Source organism: Acomys minous, assembly GCF_964271855.1.
Source record: "Acomys minous genome assembly, chromosome: 12".
Classification (NCBI taxonomy): Eukaryota; Metazoa; Chordata; class Mammalia; order Rodentia; family Muridae; genus Acomys; species Acomys minous.
Window position 1 is genome coordinate 101228324 of NC_140493.1, and position 21470 is coordinate 101249793.

Below are 21470 nucleotides of genomic sequence, written 5' to 3' on the forward strand. Positions count from 1 at the left end.
TGAGCCACAAACCATTTGGGCTGGGGAGATAGCTCAGTGGGTAGAGTATTTGCCGTGTAAGTGTGAAGAGCGGCTTCGATCTCTGGAAGCCATGTAAAAAACCAAGCAGGTGTGGCAGCCACCTGCAATCTCCTACCTCGGGAGGCAGAGATGGGATCGCTGGCGAAAGCTGGCTGGCTGGATTAGCCAGACCTGGGGAGCTAAGGGTCCAGTGAGAGACCATGGCTCAGTAAACAATGTAGATGGGTGAAGGAAGAGACCTGATGTCCACTAAAGGCCTCCATACACATGAATACATACACCCACACACATGGGAACAAACACACACACACACACACACACACACACACACACACGACTTGTAAAATATCCCAACATTTGAAGTACATACAATTTGGCATTTAAATCCCAGAACTGGGTGTCATCGGTTATCCAAGGATTGCTCGGAAGGCAGCCTGACATCATGGCGTCATTGGACGAGAACTGCTCACTGTACTTGACAATTCTGAAAAGCAGATAGAAAAGGGGTTTTCTAGAAGCTCAGCCCTGGAAGACAAGGTGGCTACGTGGGCTGACTGGCCAGCTTGCCCTCTTGGCGGGCATCCATTTAGTTACATACTTATTACTGCCTTCTCAGAAAAAACGTGCAACAGCTCCTGGGATGGGCAGTGATCTGGAAAGATCTGCCCTGCTGTACTTGGGAAGTAACACTGTTTTCTCCCAGTCCTGTTCCTTTGTTGACCTTCTGTCCCTAGTTCAAACACGGCCTCGCCATGTGTCATCAGAAGACTCCAAAGCTGACCTGGCTTGTCTGTGGCTTGGTGTTCATCTTGGACAAGGCCACTGTCCCTTTGGACTCCCTCTCTGGCAGGATACTGCCTGTGTTTGGGAACTTCAATTGACTACCCAAACCCTTTGGCCTTAAGTGGGACCTTCGAAGTTAATGCTTTTCCTGACGTCTGAGGAAGAGGCAGTGCTCTCATCTGTGTGTGAGGAAGAACCACACACGGGCTCCTGCCATGAACTTTGCCCACACCCACAGACATGTTTTCAGGGAAGATGGCACATTTTAGGTATAAAAGCTATTTGAAGGTTTTTTTTTATGAGAGCCCGACCCCTAACCTAATATTGGAAGTAATTAACAAAAACCACGACTCATTGGAACCTAAAGTCAATCTGCACATAGCTTGTCATGTTTGACTTAAAGCAGACATTCCCTTGCACACCCGTTGCTCTTGCCCCGTTGCTCTTGCTTTAGAAGACAGCTCAGAGACATACCCTCCAAGGGACACTGAAGACTTCACTGTGGACCTCATTAAGGCTTGTTGGTAATACATGATCTGGAAGAGAGACAGTTGTTAGATGGCATCTGTGATGTGTGTGTGTGTGTGTCTGTGTGTGTGTGTGTGTGTGTGTGTGTGGTTTTTCAAGACAGGGTTTCTCTGTGTAGCCTTGGATGACCTAGACTCGCTTTGTAGACCAGGCTGGCCTCGAACTCACAGTGATCTGCCTGCCTCTGCCTCCCGAGTGCTGGGATTAAAGGTGTGCACCACCACGCGCCGGCTTGACATCTGTGATTATTAATCATGACTATCAACTGGATGGGATCTGGAAGCACTTGACAGACAACCCTCTGGGCGTGTCTATGCAGGGGGGGGGGGGTGTTCTCAATTGGATTGAGATGGGAGGACCCACCCTAAAGATGAGCAGGGGTACAGGATTGACTGTGGATGCCATGTGACCAGCTGCCTCATGTTCTTGCTGCTGTGACTCCCCCCATCCCCCATGGTGGACTGTATCCCTTAAAACCGTGAGCCAGAACAAACCCTTCCAGCCCTAAGTTGCCTTTGTCAGGTTGCCATAGCAACAAGAAAGGTAACTAAAATAATCTCCAACTCCCCACCCTTGCATATGATGAACTCTGATATTACATGTGGATCCAAGACCAAAGGCCATTTATCCATAGCAACAGGGCTCAGGCCCATGCCTCAGACTTCCAGTTAGTATTCTCCTTAACCCATCAGCTTGAGAAAAGACAACAGCTGGCAGGGGGGAGACAGAGGTTGTCCCAAGGAGCACGGAAGTGGGATAATGGAGCTATAGGCTTATGTCCTGCAGGGACTGGCCAAGTAGGTAGCTTGTCACCCTGGGTAGACTCCAGATGGATTTGTAAGAGCAGGGTCCATCTTAGGGATGTGGACCCCACAGCCTTGGCTCCCACAGTCCTCTCTCACCATCCCTCAGATGCGTGGCTTCAAGGGACATTTCACATCCCGAGCCTCGGCATCTGCCCCATTCAGACTTTACCAAGGATCCTTTGCTGTCTATTATTTTGGAAACAATTGTCTGAACGTTACACATGGATCTCATTTCGTTGCTGAGTGCGGAGCATAAAATCAAAGTATGCAATAATTTGTTAGAAGATTTTTTTAAAGTCAAGCTTCAGTGGAACCGGGAGGCTTAATTACCTCTTTTCTGACAGCAGTGATTGTTTGTTTCTGCAAAACAAAGAAGAAAACGCCATTAAATTGGTGCCTTTAAATCCATACAGTTCAAATGTCCATTTGAAAAATAAAAGGCACTGCCTGTGAGAAAACTGCTCATCTCCTCATACTTAAAAGGTGTGATTCCCCATCGCTGCCATCTCCACCTGTCTCTGTGCTACCACCAGAGACTAGCAAGAAGATGAGTAGCAAGAGAAGAAATATGTATGACTATAACTTCATTCCAAAAACCAAGATGGATTAAAGAGCAAGTTTGGGCGTGGCCTTGCTCTCCCATTTTGTCTATAGAAACAGCTGAAAAGTAGGAGATGAAGAAGGAAGCCTGGGATCAGAATATGGCTGGGAAGATACGAAGTACTCACCATCGCAAGCCTGACAGCCCGAATTTGGCCCCTGGAACCCATGCAAAGGTGAAAGGAGAGAGACAACTCCACAAAATTGCCCTCTGACCTGCATGTGTGTTTGTTTGTCAACTTGACCCAAGCTGGAGTTATCTCGTGTAGGGTACCACAATTGAGAAAACGCATCAGTTAAGACTGTCCTGTGGGTAAGCCTATAAGACTGCTTTCTCAGCTGGTGATTCGGTGTGGGAGGGCCCAGCCCATTGTGGGCTGGGCCACGCCTGGGATGTCGAACTGGGCAAGCCATTGAAGCAAGCTCTCCTCCATGGTGCCTGCCTCAGTTCCTGCCTCCACATTCCTGCCTTGCCTCCCCTCAGTGATGGACTACTCACCTGAGAGTCAATAAGCAGAAATAAACCCTTCCCTCCCCATGTTGTTTTCTGCCATGGTGTTTTGTCACAGCAATAAGAACCCTAAGACACTGTGGAAAGAATGCATTTATACACACTAAAGAAACAGATAATAATTGTTAATAACTGGGAGCCACCTCTCACTAAGACATAGAAGGAGGGACAAAGGTGGAGAAACTAGCCTGGACATTAAACATTTGTCTCTTTTTCTCACCAGAAGAATTTTGAATGGATTATGAGGTTCACTCTCAGGCATTTGTAACAATTTGACTAACATTACAAACTGAAGAAAATTAACAGTCATGTTTCTGAAAGCAAAACGAACAATTAACAAAACAAAAATGAAGCCCACGGCAAGTCAGAGTTGGGCTGTAATGTGGGGAGATCATGTGAGGATCCCATGTCCTCGTGGAAGCTATCAAAGCAAGTTCAAGTTCATGCTGGGCATCCCCCGCAGAGTGCCGTCTCTCCGGACTTTCTGAGTAAACACAGAAAGGATGACTCTAAGGCAGATTTCCCATTTAGGGTCTTGGAAGCACCTGGAACATTCAGATCAATCTCCAGCTGGACTCCCCCAGTCTACAATCCTCCACAGTTACAGGCTTTTCTGTTGCCCACCCAATCCTTTGAGGTTGGGACTGTGGGAACCCCAGTCTTAGTTTTCTGAGATGCGGTTATGTCCGAGGGCTGTTTGGTACTGACCCTGACCCTGCAAGCTGAGTCTGATAATTCCTGCCTGCCTCATATTGACGCTGCTGAATTAAACCAGAGTGCATTAGGAATAGGGTCACATGAGTGAGGAGGACCCTGCTTCTCCTTAGACATTGCAAAAGGAGCCACTGGTTCATTGGCTCAGAGGTACAGGAGCTACCAGGGCCCAACGTGGGATGTCAAGAACACAGCTCTCCTCTCTCACTCATTTTGACTGATGGTGCTTTTAGAACATTGCTTCTCAGGAAACCTGTGGATTGTTTCTGTGGCAGTGCAAAGCTGAAGGGAGTGATCTTAAGTAAAGGTTAGGTAGATCTTTCAGTTTTGAACTGCCATATCTGAAATTTTCTTTCATAGATCATCACAAGTTTTCTGTGCATGACTATATTTTACAATGTATATGCCACCGTCAGAACACGGTGCTTTCTTTAGAATCTTGCCTACAGCAGGGTAAGTCCTTGACAAATACCAGATTGATGATGGCTCTGGTGTACTTAGGAGCTTAGAAAGATAAACTTTTTGTGAGCTTCCTCCTTTTTTTTGTTTTGTTTTGTTTTGTTTTGTTTGTTTGTTTGCTTGTTGTTGTTTTGAGACAGGGTTTCCCTAGGTATCCTGGCTTTGTAGACTAAGCTGGCCTGAACTCACAGCGATCCTCCTGCCTCTGCCTCAGCAGGCAGTCTAGACCAGTGGTTCTCGACCTTCGTAGCATTCCCTTTAATGTGGTTCCTCGTGTTGCGGTGATCCCCGACCATAAAACTGTTTTCATTGCTACTTTGTAACTGCAGTTTTGTCGCTATTGTGAATTGTAATGTGAATGCCTGACACGTGGGATATCTGATGTGCAACCCCTGGGACAGGGTCATCCAACCTCTCTCCCCAAAGGGGTTGTGACCTTCAGGTTAAGAACCACTAATGTAGTCTTAGCAATCTCACTTAGCCTCGCTCCCACTCTTTCTCAGCATAGGGCTTTGTTCTAGAAGGCACACATTTTGGACAGAAAGGGACCCTGGGACCAGAGTAGAAATGCATTCAAATCTAGGATATTCAGGATGCTCCTGTTAGGGGGTTGTTGGGGTAGATTACTTGGAATAGCATCTAAGGATCTAGAATTTTGGCTGGGAGAGGAGCTGGACTCTTGCACAGTGATTACCCCACAGCAAATGCAAAGCAACTTACACTTCTTTGAGCTATTCAAAAGCTTAAAGGAGAGAGATTTTTATGGCTGATTTTATGCTGAGGAGACCAAGGCTCTGTGTTGGAGGTCGATCTGCTGTGCTTTCTGTCTCTGTGCCCCAAGTTTGCTATGTAACATTGCCTAAAAACCTTGCTCCTGTTTGACCAATAAAGGCCATCACACCTGGGCAGGGCAAATGGGATAGGCGTGGCTAAGGTTCCCAGGCTTTGGGAGACAGGGAGAATCTTGGGAGGAGGAGAGACCAGAGGAGAAGAGCAGGAGGAAGGAGGCCAAGCCATGAGTTAAAGGAAGAAGCACATGACCAGCATGGATGGAGACGTGGCCCAGATGATGATAATTAGCAAGTATTTGGGATTATGGATGGGAGGTAGCTTGATAGAAATTATTAGAAGCAGATGGCATGGGATTGAGGCAGGGTATGAGATGCCTGCTCCACTATGGGAAGTAGTTTAGGGGATTAATATTTGCCCTGCCCCAGCTTAACTAAGGCTATTTTAAAATATAACATGTCTTCATATAATATGTCTTCATTGATTACTAGCAGGTTAGAAAATACCTCTGTAAACCGGGCGTGGTGGCGCACACCTTTAATCCCAGCACTCGGGAGGCAGAGACAGGCGGATCACTGTGAGTTTGAGGCCAGCCTGGTCTACAAAGTGAGTCCAAGGCTAACAGAGAGACCTTGTCTCGGAAAAAAAACAAACTAAAAGAAAAGAAAAGAAAATGCCTCTGTAATAATAATTATAGGGCTAATAATAAACATTATTAGGCCTTCTAAATTAAACACAACAGCTCTAGGCGGTTGTTGGAGTTGATACCTGCCACAGAAGCTTCTGGCCAACTGTTGGCTCAACCAAAATTCAAAGCCAGATCTGTAAGAGGCAAGGCTGAGGAGCGAGCCATGAGAAACAGGAAATCACTGGCTCTATTGCCTCTCTCCACCCTGCCTGCTCTCTTCGCTATATCCCTTCCTTTGCCTTGAGCTGGGAACGCTGCAGAACGGAATGGCTGTCCAGCCTTTCAATTTACAACTAAAACAAAGAGAACAAAAGCCTCAACCATGAGATGAGATGCAAACACAGAAAACACAATTCAATACACTAATGATGTGAAAAAAACCAATGCGCAGCTAGTCTATGCTCAGCAACCTGTACCTTAGACACCCTCTGTCAGAGAACCTGCGATGACCAGAATCAAACTTCCCGTCTTCCGCTGCCACACAGCCAGCCCTGGGGCTCAGGGATGCTTGGCGCACAAACACAGGAGAAAGGAGCAGGGCTGTGGATGTCCTGTCATTCTCTGGGCCCCACAGGGAGCTGTCATTGGAAGTGACAGCTACATGCACACGCTTTCTCGCCTCCTCTGCTGACCTCCCTGTGGATTCATCACCACGTCCAACCCAAACAAAGCTTCATGGTGTAGGCTTCCCCACTGGAGGCATCATGTCGGTGTCTAGGTTTCAGGCTTGGAAGAATTTTGGGTTGGGGATGCCAAAGCCCAGGCATCCTCACTTCTATGGTGGCTTGACCATGTGAATCTCAGCTATTAATTCTGGCTCCACACACACACACACCTGTCCATGGGATTAGTCATCCCCGGGGGTGACACACAAGCATCCTGTGTGCACAGTAAGGCAGATGCATAATGAAATGTGTGCAGAGTGAGGCAGTGCAGGGAAAAGGTTCTAGACTTTTCTAAAGGGTGGAGAGCCAATCTGACAGGATGAGATAGGGATGATTCGGGGGAAACGTGTGGGCTTTGGGTCCAGGCAAAAGTTGAAATCCTGGTCTTATATGTTACTGGACAGTTTTCTTGGCATCTAAAAGCCTTTGTTTTCTCATTTATAAAAGGAAAATGGGGGTTAAAAGGGATAATGCACATAGGCAGTTGGCATATTGCAGAGACTCGATAAATGTATTGCCATTAATTAGGGCTGAAATATGACACGTGTGGGGTGTGATGTCAACTCTATTACCGTATAAAATACCATTCCGGGCAGTAGTCAGAACATGGCTACACTGAAAGACATCGTCACTGTTTACCCAAAACTCAAGTTTAACTAGGAATCATGTGGGTTTTTTTGTTTGCTAAACTTGTAAACCCACTATCAATATTATTACTACTTAGCCAAAAGGTCATACAAACATCATGCTAAAGTTATTAAAAATACACACACCCACACACTCCATGCACTTTAGAGAAAACCACCTGGAGACAGGATAGGATGGATAAACCTTTTTTTTTTAAACCCTGGAATTCACACATATAGCTGCTCTACTCTGGGGTGTGGGCTCTCCTGGAACGAAGCCATTTCTATACCCCCACTTTACAGAGATGCTCTTCCCCACACTAAGAATATTCTGCCTGAGGACACTGACAATTCTCCACTCCTGAAATTCTAACAACTTGTTATTGTCCTCTTGTGGGGATTTCCCAAACAGAGACAGACTTGTTATACGCCTCCTCGTGGCTTTCAGAGGCAGGGGACAATTGTCAGGGGAGGGTAGCAGAGCCAGAGCTATGCCTGAGAACCACTGCGGTCCCTGCCAGACTGAAGACGGGGAGCCAGAAAACAGACAAGCAGAGAACCTTGGGCAAGGCAGCCTCGTAGGAGTCTGAAGACAGAAGTGGGACACTAACTGGGAGGACAGTGGGGACCCGGGCCGGGCACAGAGAGCAGAGACGGGGGCAGAAGTTACAAACAGGAAAAATCCAGAAACTGAAGCTTTTAGTGCAAAGTGCACAGAAAAAGAGAGAGAGGGCAGCCGTCAGAGGAGGATCCAAGGGCATTTGCATTTTAAGAGTGAGAACTTTGGTGATGGCATCAGGCACCCTACCTACGGGTGATCCTGGATGCAGTACTTGGGCTGGGTGGTGGGAGGAGCTGGATGCAGTACTTGGGCTGGGTGATGGGAGGAGCTGGATGCAGTACTTGGGCTGAGTGATGGGAGGAGCTGGATGCAGTACTTGGGCTGGGTGATGGGAGGAGCTGGATGCAGTACTTGGGCTGAGCAGTGGGAGGAGCTGGATGCAGTACTTGGGCTGGGTGGTGGGAGGAGCTGGATGCAGTACTTGGGCTGGGTGATGGGAGGAGCTGGATGCAGTACTTGGGCTGAGCAGTGGGAGGAGCTGGATGCAGTACTTGGGCTGGGTGGTGGGAGGAGCTGGATGCAGTACTTGGGCTGGGTGATGGGAGGAGCTGGATGCAGTACTTGGGCTGGGTGATGGGAGGAGCTGGATGCAGTACTTGGGCTGAGCAGTGGGAGGAGCTGGATGTAGTACTTGGGCTGAGTGATGGGAGGAGCTGGATGCAGTACTTGGGCTGAGTGATGGGAGGAGCTGGATGCAGTACTTGGGCTGAGTGATGGGAGGAGCTGGATGCAGTACGTGGGCTGAGTGATGGGAGGAGCTGGATGTAGTACTTGGGCTGGGTGATGGGAGGAGCTGGATGCAGTACTTGGGCTGAGCAGTGGGAGGAGCTGGATGCAGTACTTGGGCTGGGTGATGGGAGGAGCTGGATGCAGTACTTGGGCTGAGCAGTGGGAGGAGCTGGATGCAGTACTTGGGCTGGGTGATGGGAGGAGCTGGATGCAGTACGTGGGCTGGGTGATAAGGAGGAGAGGTGCTGACCTAAATTCTGAATTGCAACCCTAGCTGAGCTGCCTTGGGCGAAGAGCTAGATCTCTCTGTTTTGGTTTTGTCGCGTGAGAAATAAAACTGATCATTATCTCCAGACCTCAATAGAGCTTCTGAAATCCACATGACGGGCCTCAGGGCCCATCAGGCAGGACTTGGAGTGAGTTTCAGTAGTTCCCATGCCAACGCCTCTATGTCCAAGCTGTGTGTCTTTGCACGCGCTTTCCCTCCCTCTGGACCAGCTTCACACACTAACAGGGATGGCAGCCTCATTGTTTTGTGCCTGCTTCCGTGCAGGTGAGTCTCTGAGCCAGGACTAGGAGCACTTCAGCTCCGTGCGTGACACAGGGGGCCACCAGTGCACACTAGGGTTGCACTACCCTTAGCCAGCCACCATCACACGGAGAGCCACAGGGAGAAAGCAGTCCCTGCCGGTGGGAACAATGCTCAATGCTCAATGAAGAATGTGTTGAGCGTTTAGCAGCTCATGGCATCTAATACCCAACAGCCCCATGTCTGCCTTACTTTCAAAGACTAGCAAGCATACCCATGCGCCCTATGCTGTTCCCACAACAGATTACTCAACGAGAGGCAGAGGGGTTGAAGTGGTGTGGTTTTCCCTTTGTTCCTGCTCCACCTCCTCCCAGTATAGAGACATGAGAAGGTATAAGGACACAGGGGCCTAAATTCAGTGCCCAAAATGGAGGGTCAAATGTCTATAGATATAAAAGCAAAGGGGGCACTATTTGGAGGAAGGGGACCAGTAAGAGACGGGCAAAGGGGGATGGGAGGATAGTAGGGGAGGTGATAAGAACAAAGTTTAATTATGTGTATATATACGTTATATAATGAAAGTATAATAAAACCCATCATTTTGTATGCTAACCCTAAAACTTAACTGAAACTAAATAGAATCATAACCAAGACACCAGTAAAGGATGAGACCCTGTAACTTATCCCCTTCACAACGCAGTGACGGCTATGACGAGGACAAAGACAGCTGCTCTCAGAGGGCCTCACGTGTCGTCCTGGGCATGTCTACAGATGGTCCTGATCCATCTCCTGACGGACTACTGTTAGGCACGTGTTATAGATTAGGAAACTCCAGTCCTGAAAGGCTTGGCCAAAAGTGGCAGAGCTGGTTCCTTCCTAGGGCCGCGCGCTAGCTCTCTTGTGCTGCCGCCCATCCTTGGATAACAAGCGTGACCCTGCCATGAGTGGCACTAGGTGGCAGTGTAAGCCTTCCTGGTGTGGAGGAAATGAGGCAGAGGGGTGAGTATGGCAGGGCTCACAAGCAGACCAGTGTCCAGCCTCTATCCAGGGTTCTCCTTGTAGGGCCAAATGTTCCTTAGAATGAAAGAGGAAGGTGGAAAGACAAAATGCACTTCACTGCATGCCCTAAAGAAATGTATGTATTTCTTTTCAGTTCCGATAAGTATATATACTACACACAGAGAGACAGACAGACAGACAGACAGACAGACAGAAAGACAGACAGACACAGAGACTCCATTCTCACGCTCAGTAGCCTTTTGCCTTTGTTTAGGGGAAACGGAGGTCAAGAATGCCCCTGTGTCCTCCACTGAGTTCTCTGAACCGTGACAACTATCAAACCTTTGCCTTCCCAAGGCCTCACAGAAGACTCTCCAGGCTCTCTGTGACCCTCTCCTGTCAGTGCAGGAAAGGGGAAGATAGGGTCACCTGGTCGTGAGAACTGTTGTCATGACACTCAGCCCTAGCCCCAGCCCCTCCATGCACAGGGGATTTGATGGGACAGTGTGTTGCAGGAGAGGGGAGGGCAGCTTGCATGCTGTTTCTTCTTACTGCTCCACATTGGCCACTGCACGCATGCGTACACAAAAAAGAGAGCTGGTGAGAGAAAGACAGAGGTAAGTGTACAGCAAAACGGACACCGCCCATGCAGAACCCACCACCGTGCATGCCCGTACTCTGCCTCGCATCCAGTCTATCCTCTACTTCCCTGCTCAGGGCATTGCCAGCAGCTGGCACACCCAGCTTTTTTTGAAAGCTAGAAGGCAAAGCTCTTTCCCTCCTGGAGGCCAGGGAGCATGGAGGTGCGCCCTGTGTGAGAAGGCCAATTGGCCACGCCCCTGAGAAGCCATCCAACCACAGCAGGGATGGAACTGTCCATGGCCAGTCTCCCAAACTGACGGTGTGAAGGTCTCTCCACGCCCCACATACACACAGCTGAGCCTCAGTCAGTCGCCACATCCCACCCACATCAGAGACAGTGACGTGCTTGCTGCCTCCACCTCCCCCTCCTCCACAGGAGAGAGGTTTCCAGAGCAGTGCATAATCCATTAAAAAAAAATCGCTCCCACCCAGGTTCTGTATTTTACTCGACTCTGTCGCCATAGCAACCGAGCCTACAAGACCTTGGCACTGATCTGCTCTCTGACAAGGAAACGTGGAAGAGGCTGCTCAGGAGAATGGCAGCTGGAAGCTGGCTGATGTGCCCTAAATGGATCAAAGGAAGGGTCATTTTGGACAAGAGTCCTAACAATGCCCCCGGTGATGCTCTCTAGAGACTCTAAGTCCCGCTCCACACACCACAGTGCTACCTTACCAGCCGCATCCTGTTCTCCCCCCTCCTCCCCCCCCCTTTTTTTTTTTTTGTTAATCCAGGTCCCCACTCATGCCTTGAGACCAAGCTGTAACAATGGCACACTGGGTTGAAAAATCTCATTATTTTCAAAGCGTGGAATGACTCAGGTGTCGTATCGCCTGCCCTACCCTCCTCATCCATTCTTTCACTGTGGCTACTCTCTACCCAGGGCCCTTGCCATGGCCTCCTTCTGCCCTGACCCTGATAGCACACAGCCATATATCAGACCCGGCTATCAGCAGCAGTGTCCAAGGAGAGAGGACAGTGCCTCACAGACAGACATGTGGGCTCCTTCCCAAGCTCAGAACCTAGCCCAGACCCTGTCCAGAAGGCAACAGACGTACCTGGTTTACCTTAACTTCGTTTGGATTGGTCACGCGGTCCAGGCCGTAGTCTAGCACATTGTTCATTCCAGGCTGAATGGAAGAGTTATCAATATAAGGGTCAGCACAGGAAGTCTCTGGTCTCTGATCAACTCTAGATCTTGGTCAAGCTGACAACTGAGAGATTAAGCTGAGAAGAGCTTGCGGTCTAGCGCACAAAGAGATGTGAGGGTGTGTAAACCCCAAATGAGCCAGAGAGCCTTCCTAGGGCTATTGGGTCTATTACCACAGATCCCCAGCACTCAACATAGTGAGAGGGAGGGAGGGAGAGAAGGAGGGAGGGAGGGAGGGAGGGAGGGAGGGAGGGACAGGTGAATGCCTCTCCTTCACCAAAGGATAATGGATAGACAGCCTGATGGATGGGGGACAGATGGGATACATTGTGGACAGATGAACAGATGGATGGATGGATGGATGGATGGATGGATGGATGGATAACGGAATAGACTGTGCACACATAAATGACACCGAAGATCACTAAGACTCCACTATAACTGATCCGAGGGACCCCTGATTCCTCCTGTGGTCTCCTTCACCACACCCTGCAGTTGCTGCCTAGGCGGGGTGAGGAGGAGGAAGTGAGTGCTGCTTCCCTCACGCACTCTCCCGTTCCAGCCCTGATTTTGCCATTTCCCAGATGTGCCAGACATCCTAGAACATACTTCTCCCTGTCTTCGCTGGCCCAGCCACCAGAGAAGCAAAGATAAGGCCTCCTACCTGACAGGTAGGATTTATCACGATAGAGTGTGACGCTGTCAACAGGGAGTAGCTATCACCGAACAGGGGCCTGGTCAGGGGCATGCAAAGGTGTAACCAAACCCACGTCAGCAATCTTTGTCAGTTCCCATTTCCTCCAGTTAACCCCACCCCGTACCCAGTCTCACTTGGCCTCTCTCGTCTACTTGAGGCCAGCAATTGAGGTTTTTCACTTCCTTCTGTACAGGCAAGTGTCAGCACGTACTGTCAATGAGGCTGACTTCACGACAGCAGAGAGATGGCACTCTTCCCCCCCTCCCCACCCCCACCTTTCAGATCTGGTCCCATCAGCAGCACTCAGAGCATTTTCAGTTCAGAAGTAGGGCCGCTCCTAAAACCTAGGACATCTGGCTAACTTCAGATCAACACAAATAATTTATGTCCCAAACCGTTTTGGAGGAGTTGGGATATAAATTGCTTGGCTGTTGTTTTGTTGTTTCTTGGTTTGGTTCTTGGGGGGATGGGAAACAGACTCTTTATATACCAGGCTTGCCTTGAACTCACATTGTAGCCCAAATAGGTCTAAAATTCACAGTCCTCCTGCCTCAGCCTGAGATTCCAGGCTCGTGTGACCATGCCTAGCTCCAATAGCTTAACACTTCTTGTATACTTTTACTAAAATAAAACAGATTTTGATGGCAAGTAAATTCTGATATAAACTACTTTGTGCAAAATAACTATTTCTGAGACCAAGAAGGGGCTGAGTGGGTGAAAGTGCTCCACAGACAAGCCTGACAATCTGAGTTCAATCCTTAGAACACTATATGACAAGCCGGACGGGTGTGGTGCACACCTGCAACCACAGCCCTCCTCCAGTGAGATGGGTGGAGAGAAAGGAGGACCGGCCAGAAGCTCACAGGCCGGCAAGCCTAGAGTCCTCACTGCGGCTGCAGAAATGAGGGACCCTGCGTCAAAACAAGGCAGGAGGAAACCAGATCCAAAGGCTTCCCTCTAAGTTGTATGCCTGTGATGATGATGATGATGATGATGATGATGATGACGACGACGTGTGTGTGTGTGTGTGTGTGTGTGTGTGTGTGTGTGTGTGTCTGCACTCACACACACTATGTTAATTAATTAATTAAAAACCAGATGCCCTGTATTCAGCTTGCTAATAATGACATCCTAGCTTGGCAGGCTACCATAGAGGCAAATACTGGGCCTATAGACTATAAAAGGTTAGGAAGAGGATAAGGAAATGATACTCCCATCCTCACCCTAACTGTTACCTAAGGACCTTGCTCAATCCTACCTATGTTCTAGATACTGTGCTAACTCTTGAGCCCAGCAAATATGACATGAGACTCCTGCTTTGGGGGTACCCCCCACCCAGAAGACATAGGGAATCATTTCCAGTCTTGGGGAGGGAGAGAATCCCTTAGTAGTCACAACAAAATACGTGACAATTATGATTAATGTTATGAAGTGATAGCTCTGAAGTCCCTGACAGCCCTCCAGACAATCTAACCTCGTACGCAGGAGAAGGAAGGATGTGGCCACCAGACCAATGCTTGCGCCTAAGATGGCAGCCAGGGATTTCCCCCCTACATCTGCTGCAGAGAAACTCCCCACCAGCATGGCTGAGGATAAATTTCCCATGCATGCAAGCTTTCACACTGTTTTGTCTAACGCACCTCCACACATTCTTGACTTAGGCCTTCCTGCTCGTGTACACATATACACTCCCACGCGTTTACACGCACTCACACATGCTCACTGCACACTCAGAGCCCAGCCCCGCAGTGACCGACAGCCTCCTCTCACAGGCAGCAGTTGCCTCAGCAGTTCCACGGGGTCATCCACTGCACGCCTGAGTTGGCTGCTCAGCTGCTCCTTTGACCTGGGCCCACAGACTATAGAAATTAGGTGGCCTGGGGCTCAATAGCATTACACGCATAGCAGAAACCAGCTCCAGGGCCACCTCTGCTGCCCGGACTTATGGCCACCCTGAGCTTTATCGCTCTGCCACCCCTCTCCAGTTCTAGCTCACCACCAACACCACCTGACCCCTGCAGATTTCGTCACCAGCTCTAAGAGACAGCCAGGCATCTTCTTCTGGTTGTGCCTTCATTTTGGCCTCTGTGAGTAACAGCCCCTTAAGTTCCAGTTAAAGAAGCTGTAGTCCCAGCCACTCTCCTGTCCAAAGTCTCCCAGATGATTACAAGTAAGAGAGGCTCCCAGGTTCGTTCATTCATGCATGCATGCATGCATCCATCCATGCATCCATCCCTGAGGCAGTTAGTATAGTCTTTATCCTACTGTAATGACCACCAGAGCTACTGGACCACAAGTGAGTACTTAAGTGAAGATGACCCAGAGTCGGTTATCAATAATGCACAATAAATAAACTAATTGAGGACCTGCCAACTAATTGCGACGCCTACTGCCCTGGTGTCTTCACACCGAGAAGCTTTGAGAGACGTGTGAGCTATGAGTTTCTCTCCTTCCGTTGGAGGAACTGTGAACACCCGGGTGTGACATCTCAATTACATCCCTTGGGCATGAACAAACAGAGGCAATTTGCTAAGTGCCTGGCAATCTCATAGTGACGTCAACAGGGACCAGCATTCCAGGGTGGCACCAGCCTTCTACTAGTCATTGGGTCTACTCTCTCCCCTAAAACATCAGATCCTTTTGGCTCATGGGTCAGAGACGATAAACAGAACACTACACTGTTTTATAAACACAGTTAAAATAAAAAAAAAAATTTTTAAAAAAAGGAAAGAGAAGAAGAAGAAGAAACGAGGCTGAAACGAAGAGACAGTTTTAGGTTGGCGAGTTAAACCCTGTTCCAAGCACAGCTTGTCACTTCCATGGCACCATGTCTGATGCAAGATTCCTTTCTTCTACAGGCTTGCATGGCATTCTGTACCCTATTCATTCATAATAGTTTTGGTCACTGTTTCCTCCTTTGCCCTATAGTAAGTTCCTTGAGATTATGAACCATGTCTATCCTGGCTCATTAGCCAAATACCCCCACTGCCCCGAGAGCATCTAACATAAATAAACACCTACAAGTCACGTTGGTTTTCAATTACCACCAGCATTTATCAAGTGTCTGATACTGTTTTATGATACAACACTGTATCTCAGATTATTTTCCATTGAATTATTGACCATATCATTTTAATAGCTTCCCCATGTCCCATCACATTCGCTCTTCCTTATATTATTTTGCCATTGTCCACTGTGGGGCATTTAGCACAAACCTCAGCAGGAAGTGGAGAGCAGATATCTTCTTTATCGGTGTCTATGTATGTCACTGTAATGAAGACCGTTTAATGTCCATTCACGTGACCACTTGCCTTAGGGTACAAAGCCAGAAAACATCTTCTCCCCTGAAAGCCAGGCCTGCGTGATGGCTGTACCCTCAGAAGACACCAAGTCACTGTGGGGGATGCCCTGGTGGCTCAGAGAAGATACGGGAAACCCCAAAATCATGCCTTGCCCTTCATGAACTCTTGTTTTGTGAGTGCAGCTATGCCTGTCACTTTTTAATAAAGATAATACTATCTTTGGAAAAAATAAATCATGTCTCAGGCTAGGGATATGGCACAGTTGGTGGAGTGCTTGCCTGGCACACATGAAGCCCTGGGTTCCATCTCCAGCAGCACATAAATTGCACATGGATATAAAGACAGGAGGATCAGGAGTTCAAGGTTGTCCTTAACTACATAAAAAAAAAACGAAAACAAACAACAACAACAACAAAACCTATTTCTCCTGTGTTCACTTATACTGTTTTTATTAGGCTTTGATCTGTATCTTGATCCATTTAGGTCAAACTCAGTGAATGACCGACCATGCCCTTTCTTCCTCACAGGCACACTCAGCACAGACTCAATGATGTCTACCTGGCGTTACATGCCCAACACTCCTTTCCTGGTAGTCAAGGCCCAGTAAGGATCTCACAGGTGAAGGGAGAGAAATGGAGGCCTGGGGAGATGCCTCAGTGGTTAGAGCTCCTGCTGCACACACGTGAGGCCTAGCGTTCAGAGTCTAGAACCATATAAATGACGGATGGGTATGGCAGGCAGCCTGTAACTCCAGGCTTGGATCACCAGAGCAGGCTGTGTAGTGACACCAGCCACATCAGCAAGCTCTGGGTTGGACTTCGAGGACAAGCCTCAGTGAGTGAGAGGGGAAAAAAGCAATGGAGGGTGCTTCCTGACATCAACCTCAGGCCCCTCCGTGTGTGTGTGTGTGTGCACGCACACACACACACACACACACACACACACACACACACACACACACACACGTGTCCCTGTGAACAGCAACCATGCACATATGCAATACAAGCGTGCGCGCACACGTGAGCACAAGAGGAATTGCAGAGAAAACAAAGAAATCCACAAATGAGCACGTGAGCAGCTCATCTGGGAACCGTGGCCACGTCATGCTCTTAATCTAACAGGTGGTCTCAGTGGGTCCACAGAGCTCCTGCTCGGCAGCCACACAGCCAAATGCTTGGCTTGCTACGCTGGCTCTTTTCCCACCGCGCTGAGGTTTGTTTGGGTCTCCTGGAGACAGTCTGGCAGTCTGCGGGCTCCATGGCTCCCTAAGCAATCAGACAGACTGCTCTATTCCAGGCAGAGATCTTCCCTGGACAGAACAGCATCTTCCCTGTGCCGGCCAGCAAGAGGTGAAGAGTATTCCAGCCAAGTCGGGGACAGCAGTGCCCCCCCCCATGCAGTCCTCCCTCATTCTTGATGCCTCCTGGGTTACAACTGAAGGGGCCAACAGGGTGGGAGACTAGACAGCTGGGGCAGTTTTGTGTCCCTCGGCATTTTAAGACTCCCTCAACAATATCAAAGTTTCACTCTAAACTAGGGCAGCCCCACCCCCCACCCCGCCATGCTATCAAAGCAGCCAGGCTTGTTTGAACACAAATGCTTATGTTTATGGAGCATTAGTGACTCAGAAGGTTACAAACAAGCTAAAATACATGAGCACATCAAGAGACATTGTCACGGGAGGCAGAGAGGACATAGGGACTAAGAAAGAGGACTGCATAGTTAATTAAGTATGTGGCTTCTGGTCCTCTAGCACATTTGAGATGTGTATCTGGGCAACTTACAACATCCCTAAGCCTCCGTTTGTTTATCAGTAAAAGGGACTAACACTGCTTTGCACATGGAACTGCAAAGAGTAAATAAAGGAAAGAAAGCAGAATGCTCAGTGAAATGTGAGTTTGCAGCTCAGATCTGGTATGTTGATAACAACAGTGATGATAGCAAGGGTGGTGGCAATGGTAAGAATGGTGCTGGTGGCGGTGGTGGCGGTGATGGTGGCGGTGGTGGCGGTGGTGCTGGTGGTGGCGATGGTGATGGTGATGGTGATGGTGGTGATGGTGATGGTGCTGCTGCTGCTGCTGCTGGTGATGGCTGTGGTGATCTGGTGGCAGTGGTGGTAATGGTGGTTATGGTGGTGATGGTGCTGGTGCTGCTGCTGGTGGTGGTAATGGTGGTGGTTGTGATGGTGATGGCTGTGGTGATCTGGTGGCAGTGGTGGTAATGGTGGTGGTGGTGGTGATTATGATGGTAATGGTAATGCTGGTGGTGGTAGTAATGGTGATATGATGGCTGTAGTGATGTGGTGGTAATGGTGATGATGGTGATGGCAGTGGTGATCTGGTAGTGATGGTGATGGTGGTAATGGTGGTGATGGTGGTGATTATGATGGTGATGGTGATGCTGGTGGCGGTAGTAATGGTGGTGATGGTGATGGCAGTGGTGATCTGGTAGTGATGGTGATGGTGGTAATGGTGGTGATGGTGGTGGTGGTGTAATAGTGGTACTAGTAGTGAGAATGTGAAGGAGGAGATGGGGGTGAGATGATTCCATGCTGACAGAGATGGGAGAAAGAAATAGGGGAGGTGGCCATGTACATTCCACATCAAATGTGCTCGTTGTCCCAGCTGTGAGGAGCCACTCAGCCGCTTCCCCCAATGGAGGCTAAGAGCGTATACCAGGAAAACAAAGGAGGATCTGGGTGGGCTGTTGTCCATTTCTTTCCTCTGTGCCTCCTGGATAAGGGACCTGGGGCGGGGAGTGAGGAGTCCAATGCAGCTCACCGAGCACCCTGACTGGTATTTTGGAAGGACTTACAGCCACAGTGGCCTTCTCCTACCACGGGCGCCCTGCATGCCCAATGGGGCAGCTGTCCTCCACACGGAAAAGATAGAAAATGGCTCAGTTCTGGTGCCATGGGGCACAGGGCCAACTCAGAAAGTAAATGTGAACCTAGCATTTCCTCTCCTCCTCAACAAGCTGCTTCTAGATCCCGCAACAGAAAACAAGTTCACCACCACCACCCCTCAAGCTTCTAAAGTAGAAACATTTAAGCTCTAGGACTCTGAGCTCCATCATCCACAGCCAACTCTCAGAAGCCTTCGGGGTAGGCCCTGAAGAGGACCCCTGAAGCAGAGATAAACCAAATAGGCTACTTGGTTTTATCAAGCCCAGAACCTTCATGTCAGCAGCATAACATCCAAACCATATACCAGTGGCAACACCTAAGGAAAACTCCGTTGGAAGTGTACAGAGAAGATGGGCAAACCAGCCAGACTCTAGTGGGATGGAGGTCAGGCTTTAGCACCATTCCTCACTCAGTTCACTTCCTGTTCCGAGCATCCTTGGTGATTGCAGGAGGCAAGGTCAACGAAAGAAGAAGAGAAAGAATGTTTGTTTTGAAAGCTTCACTTTCTTGAATCTCTGTCACCTCTCTCTCCCACTTTCTGTAACCCAGAGGGAAACTGTGGCAGCCGAGCTAACTCTAATGCGAGTCTGGGAAATGAGACTACCATTTCCTAACCGAGCTGGGACAGGTTACATCCATTATGTAACAGCCTGTCTCTTGGAGCCATTAGAAATCCCAAAGCCGAAGCAAGATGTGGTGGTGCATGCCTTTAACCTCAGCACTCGGGAGGCAGAGGTAAGTGGATCTCTGTGAGTTTGAGGCCAGCCTGATCTACAAAGTGAGTCCAGGATAGCCAGGGCTACAACAGAAACCCTGTCTCAAAAAACAAAAACAAAAACAAAAAAAGAGGGTGGGTAGAGGTGGCTCAGAGGTTATGAGCACTAGCTGCTCTTCTAAAGGTCCTGAGTTCAATTCCCAGCAACCACGTGGTGCCTTACAACCATCTACAGTGAGATCTGATGCCCTCTTCTGGCACACAGGCATACATGTGGACAAAACACAGTATACTTAATAAATAATCAAATCTTAAAAAATAAAAATATAAAAAAGAAAGGAGAAGGAGGAGGAGGAGGAAAAGGAGGAAAGAAAGAAATCCCAAAGCTGTGTTGAAGAGATGGCTCAGCAGTTAACAGCACCAGCCATACCTGGTTCCAGGTTCCATTCCCAGAACCACAGGTAGTTCAGAAACATCTGTAACTCCAATACCAGAGGATCCAAAGACACCCTTTTCTGACCTCCAGGGGCACCAGGCATGCACTGGGTGCACATACATGAAGGCAAAACATTCATACACATAAAAAGAGCTCTCAAAATCCAAGAGGCAAGGTACTCCAAGCAATGAGGAACTTGCAAGCATACCCAGTCCTCCCTTCCTCCCATCCCAGCTGCTAGTTTGGACTAGGGAGGAAAAGACAGAGCTGAAAACAACCAAGGCATCTCTGGCTATGCACACAGCCTGCCCTCAGTGTTTCATTTTTCTCATGAATGACCTGTAATCTCGGATTTTTTTCTTTTCTTTTCCCAAGGAAGAAACTACAATAACAATAAAAGGCCCAAACCCTCACAAAAGAGGAATCGATTCCAGCTGCTCAGCACTCAACACTGACAGACAAGCCACAAGGACCCACTGACAGACAAGCCATAAGGACCCCACCAAGACACAGCAAGAGGCCTCTTCACACAGGTAGGCCACACTGAACAGGTTCTCTGGCTAACCCGGTCCTAACCCTAGAGGGTGGGAAGCCGGAGGCAGCTGTGCTGAGTGGGTACAGGAGAGTGGGGAGGCTCAGAAGAGGCAGAGGAACCTGTACTCACGGGGCTTCGGTGCACCAGCCAATACGCCTTCTCCTGGCAATCCAGCGCGTATCTGTCTGCCTTGTTCCTTTCCTTTCCAGTCCTAAAAGAAGAAAAAAGGAAAAGAAGATGATGATGATGGTGAAGAAGAAGAAGAAGAAGAAGAAGAAGAAGAAGAAGAAGAAGAAGAAGAAGAAGAAGAAGAAGAAGGAGAAGAAGAAGAAGAAAAGAAAAAATAAAGCTATGTAGCTATGTTCAGGGCCAGAAGCACTTCACATCTTTTGATCTAAGATAGCCTCCATTCTTAATGACCTAGACCACTTTCTCCATCTGCTCAAACAACTCCCAAGTCCCATGATGCCCACAAATACAGCCATCGCCACTAATATCACGCCTGTGACCCAGCTACCATTCCAATACGATTGACTCCTTTGACCCTGGTTAGTTCTCCCAGGGAACTTTCCAGCCTCACGACTTGGTGGGGTCCTTACAGCTTGCCTGTCGCTGTTAAGTACTGGAAACTGAAGCAAAGACAAGGCGATGAAGGCTAGACTCTCTCCAGTACTCCTTCACGGTACTGGGCTGCCGCGACTTAGCTGGTGTCACCATGACCAGCTCCAGAATCAGATCAGCGTCACCAACGTCACCACGGAGTGAGCAGAGATGACCATGCGGGCCAATATTTGGCCTTCCCGGCTTCAAACTGGTTTCCCTGCTTTGGCAAATAATATGATCAACACCTTGACAGGCAGGTGCCAACCCACACCAGCACTGTGACAGGGGCAATGGCAGACTCTGGAAGTCCTGTTTTTCTCCTTATCTGCTGTCCTTCTCTCTCACTCCTGTGAGATGGTGGCCTCTGGGGACTGTAAAAGGTTATCCTGTTTTATCTAACCATCTCCCCCTTTGCCAC

At 48.8% G+C, this 21470-nt stretch overlaps 1 protein-coding gene across 2 annotated transcripts in view; it reads right to left on the minus strand.

Annotated features, from left to right (window-relative positions):
- RGS9 (regulator of G protein signaling 9) overlaps window positions 1-21470 on the minus strand; it is a 70679-nt gene that overhangs the window by 23569 nt on the left and 25640 nt on the right. Inside the window, exons 8-12 of one of the 2 annotated variants that reach the window (XM_084751383.1) lie at window positions 20579-20660; window positions 11777-11839; window positions 2469-2498; window positions 1279-1340; window positions 392-505 (exon numbers count right to left, since the gene is read on the minus strand). In XM_084751383.1, coding sequence (XP_084607509.1) covers window positions 392-505; window positions 1279-1340; window positions 2469-2498; window positions 11777-11839; window positions 20579-20660 — 351 coding nt within the window. Of the gene's footprint in view, window positions 1-391; window positions 506-1278; window positions 1341-2468; window positions 2499-11767; window positions 11840-20578; window positions 20661-21470 lie in introns of both variants that reach the window. The other variant, XM_084751382.1, reaches the window with a different exon arrangement.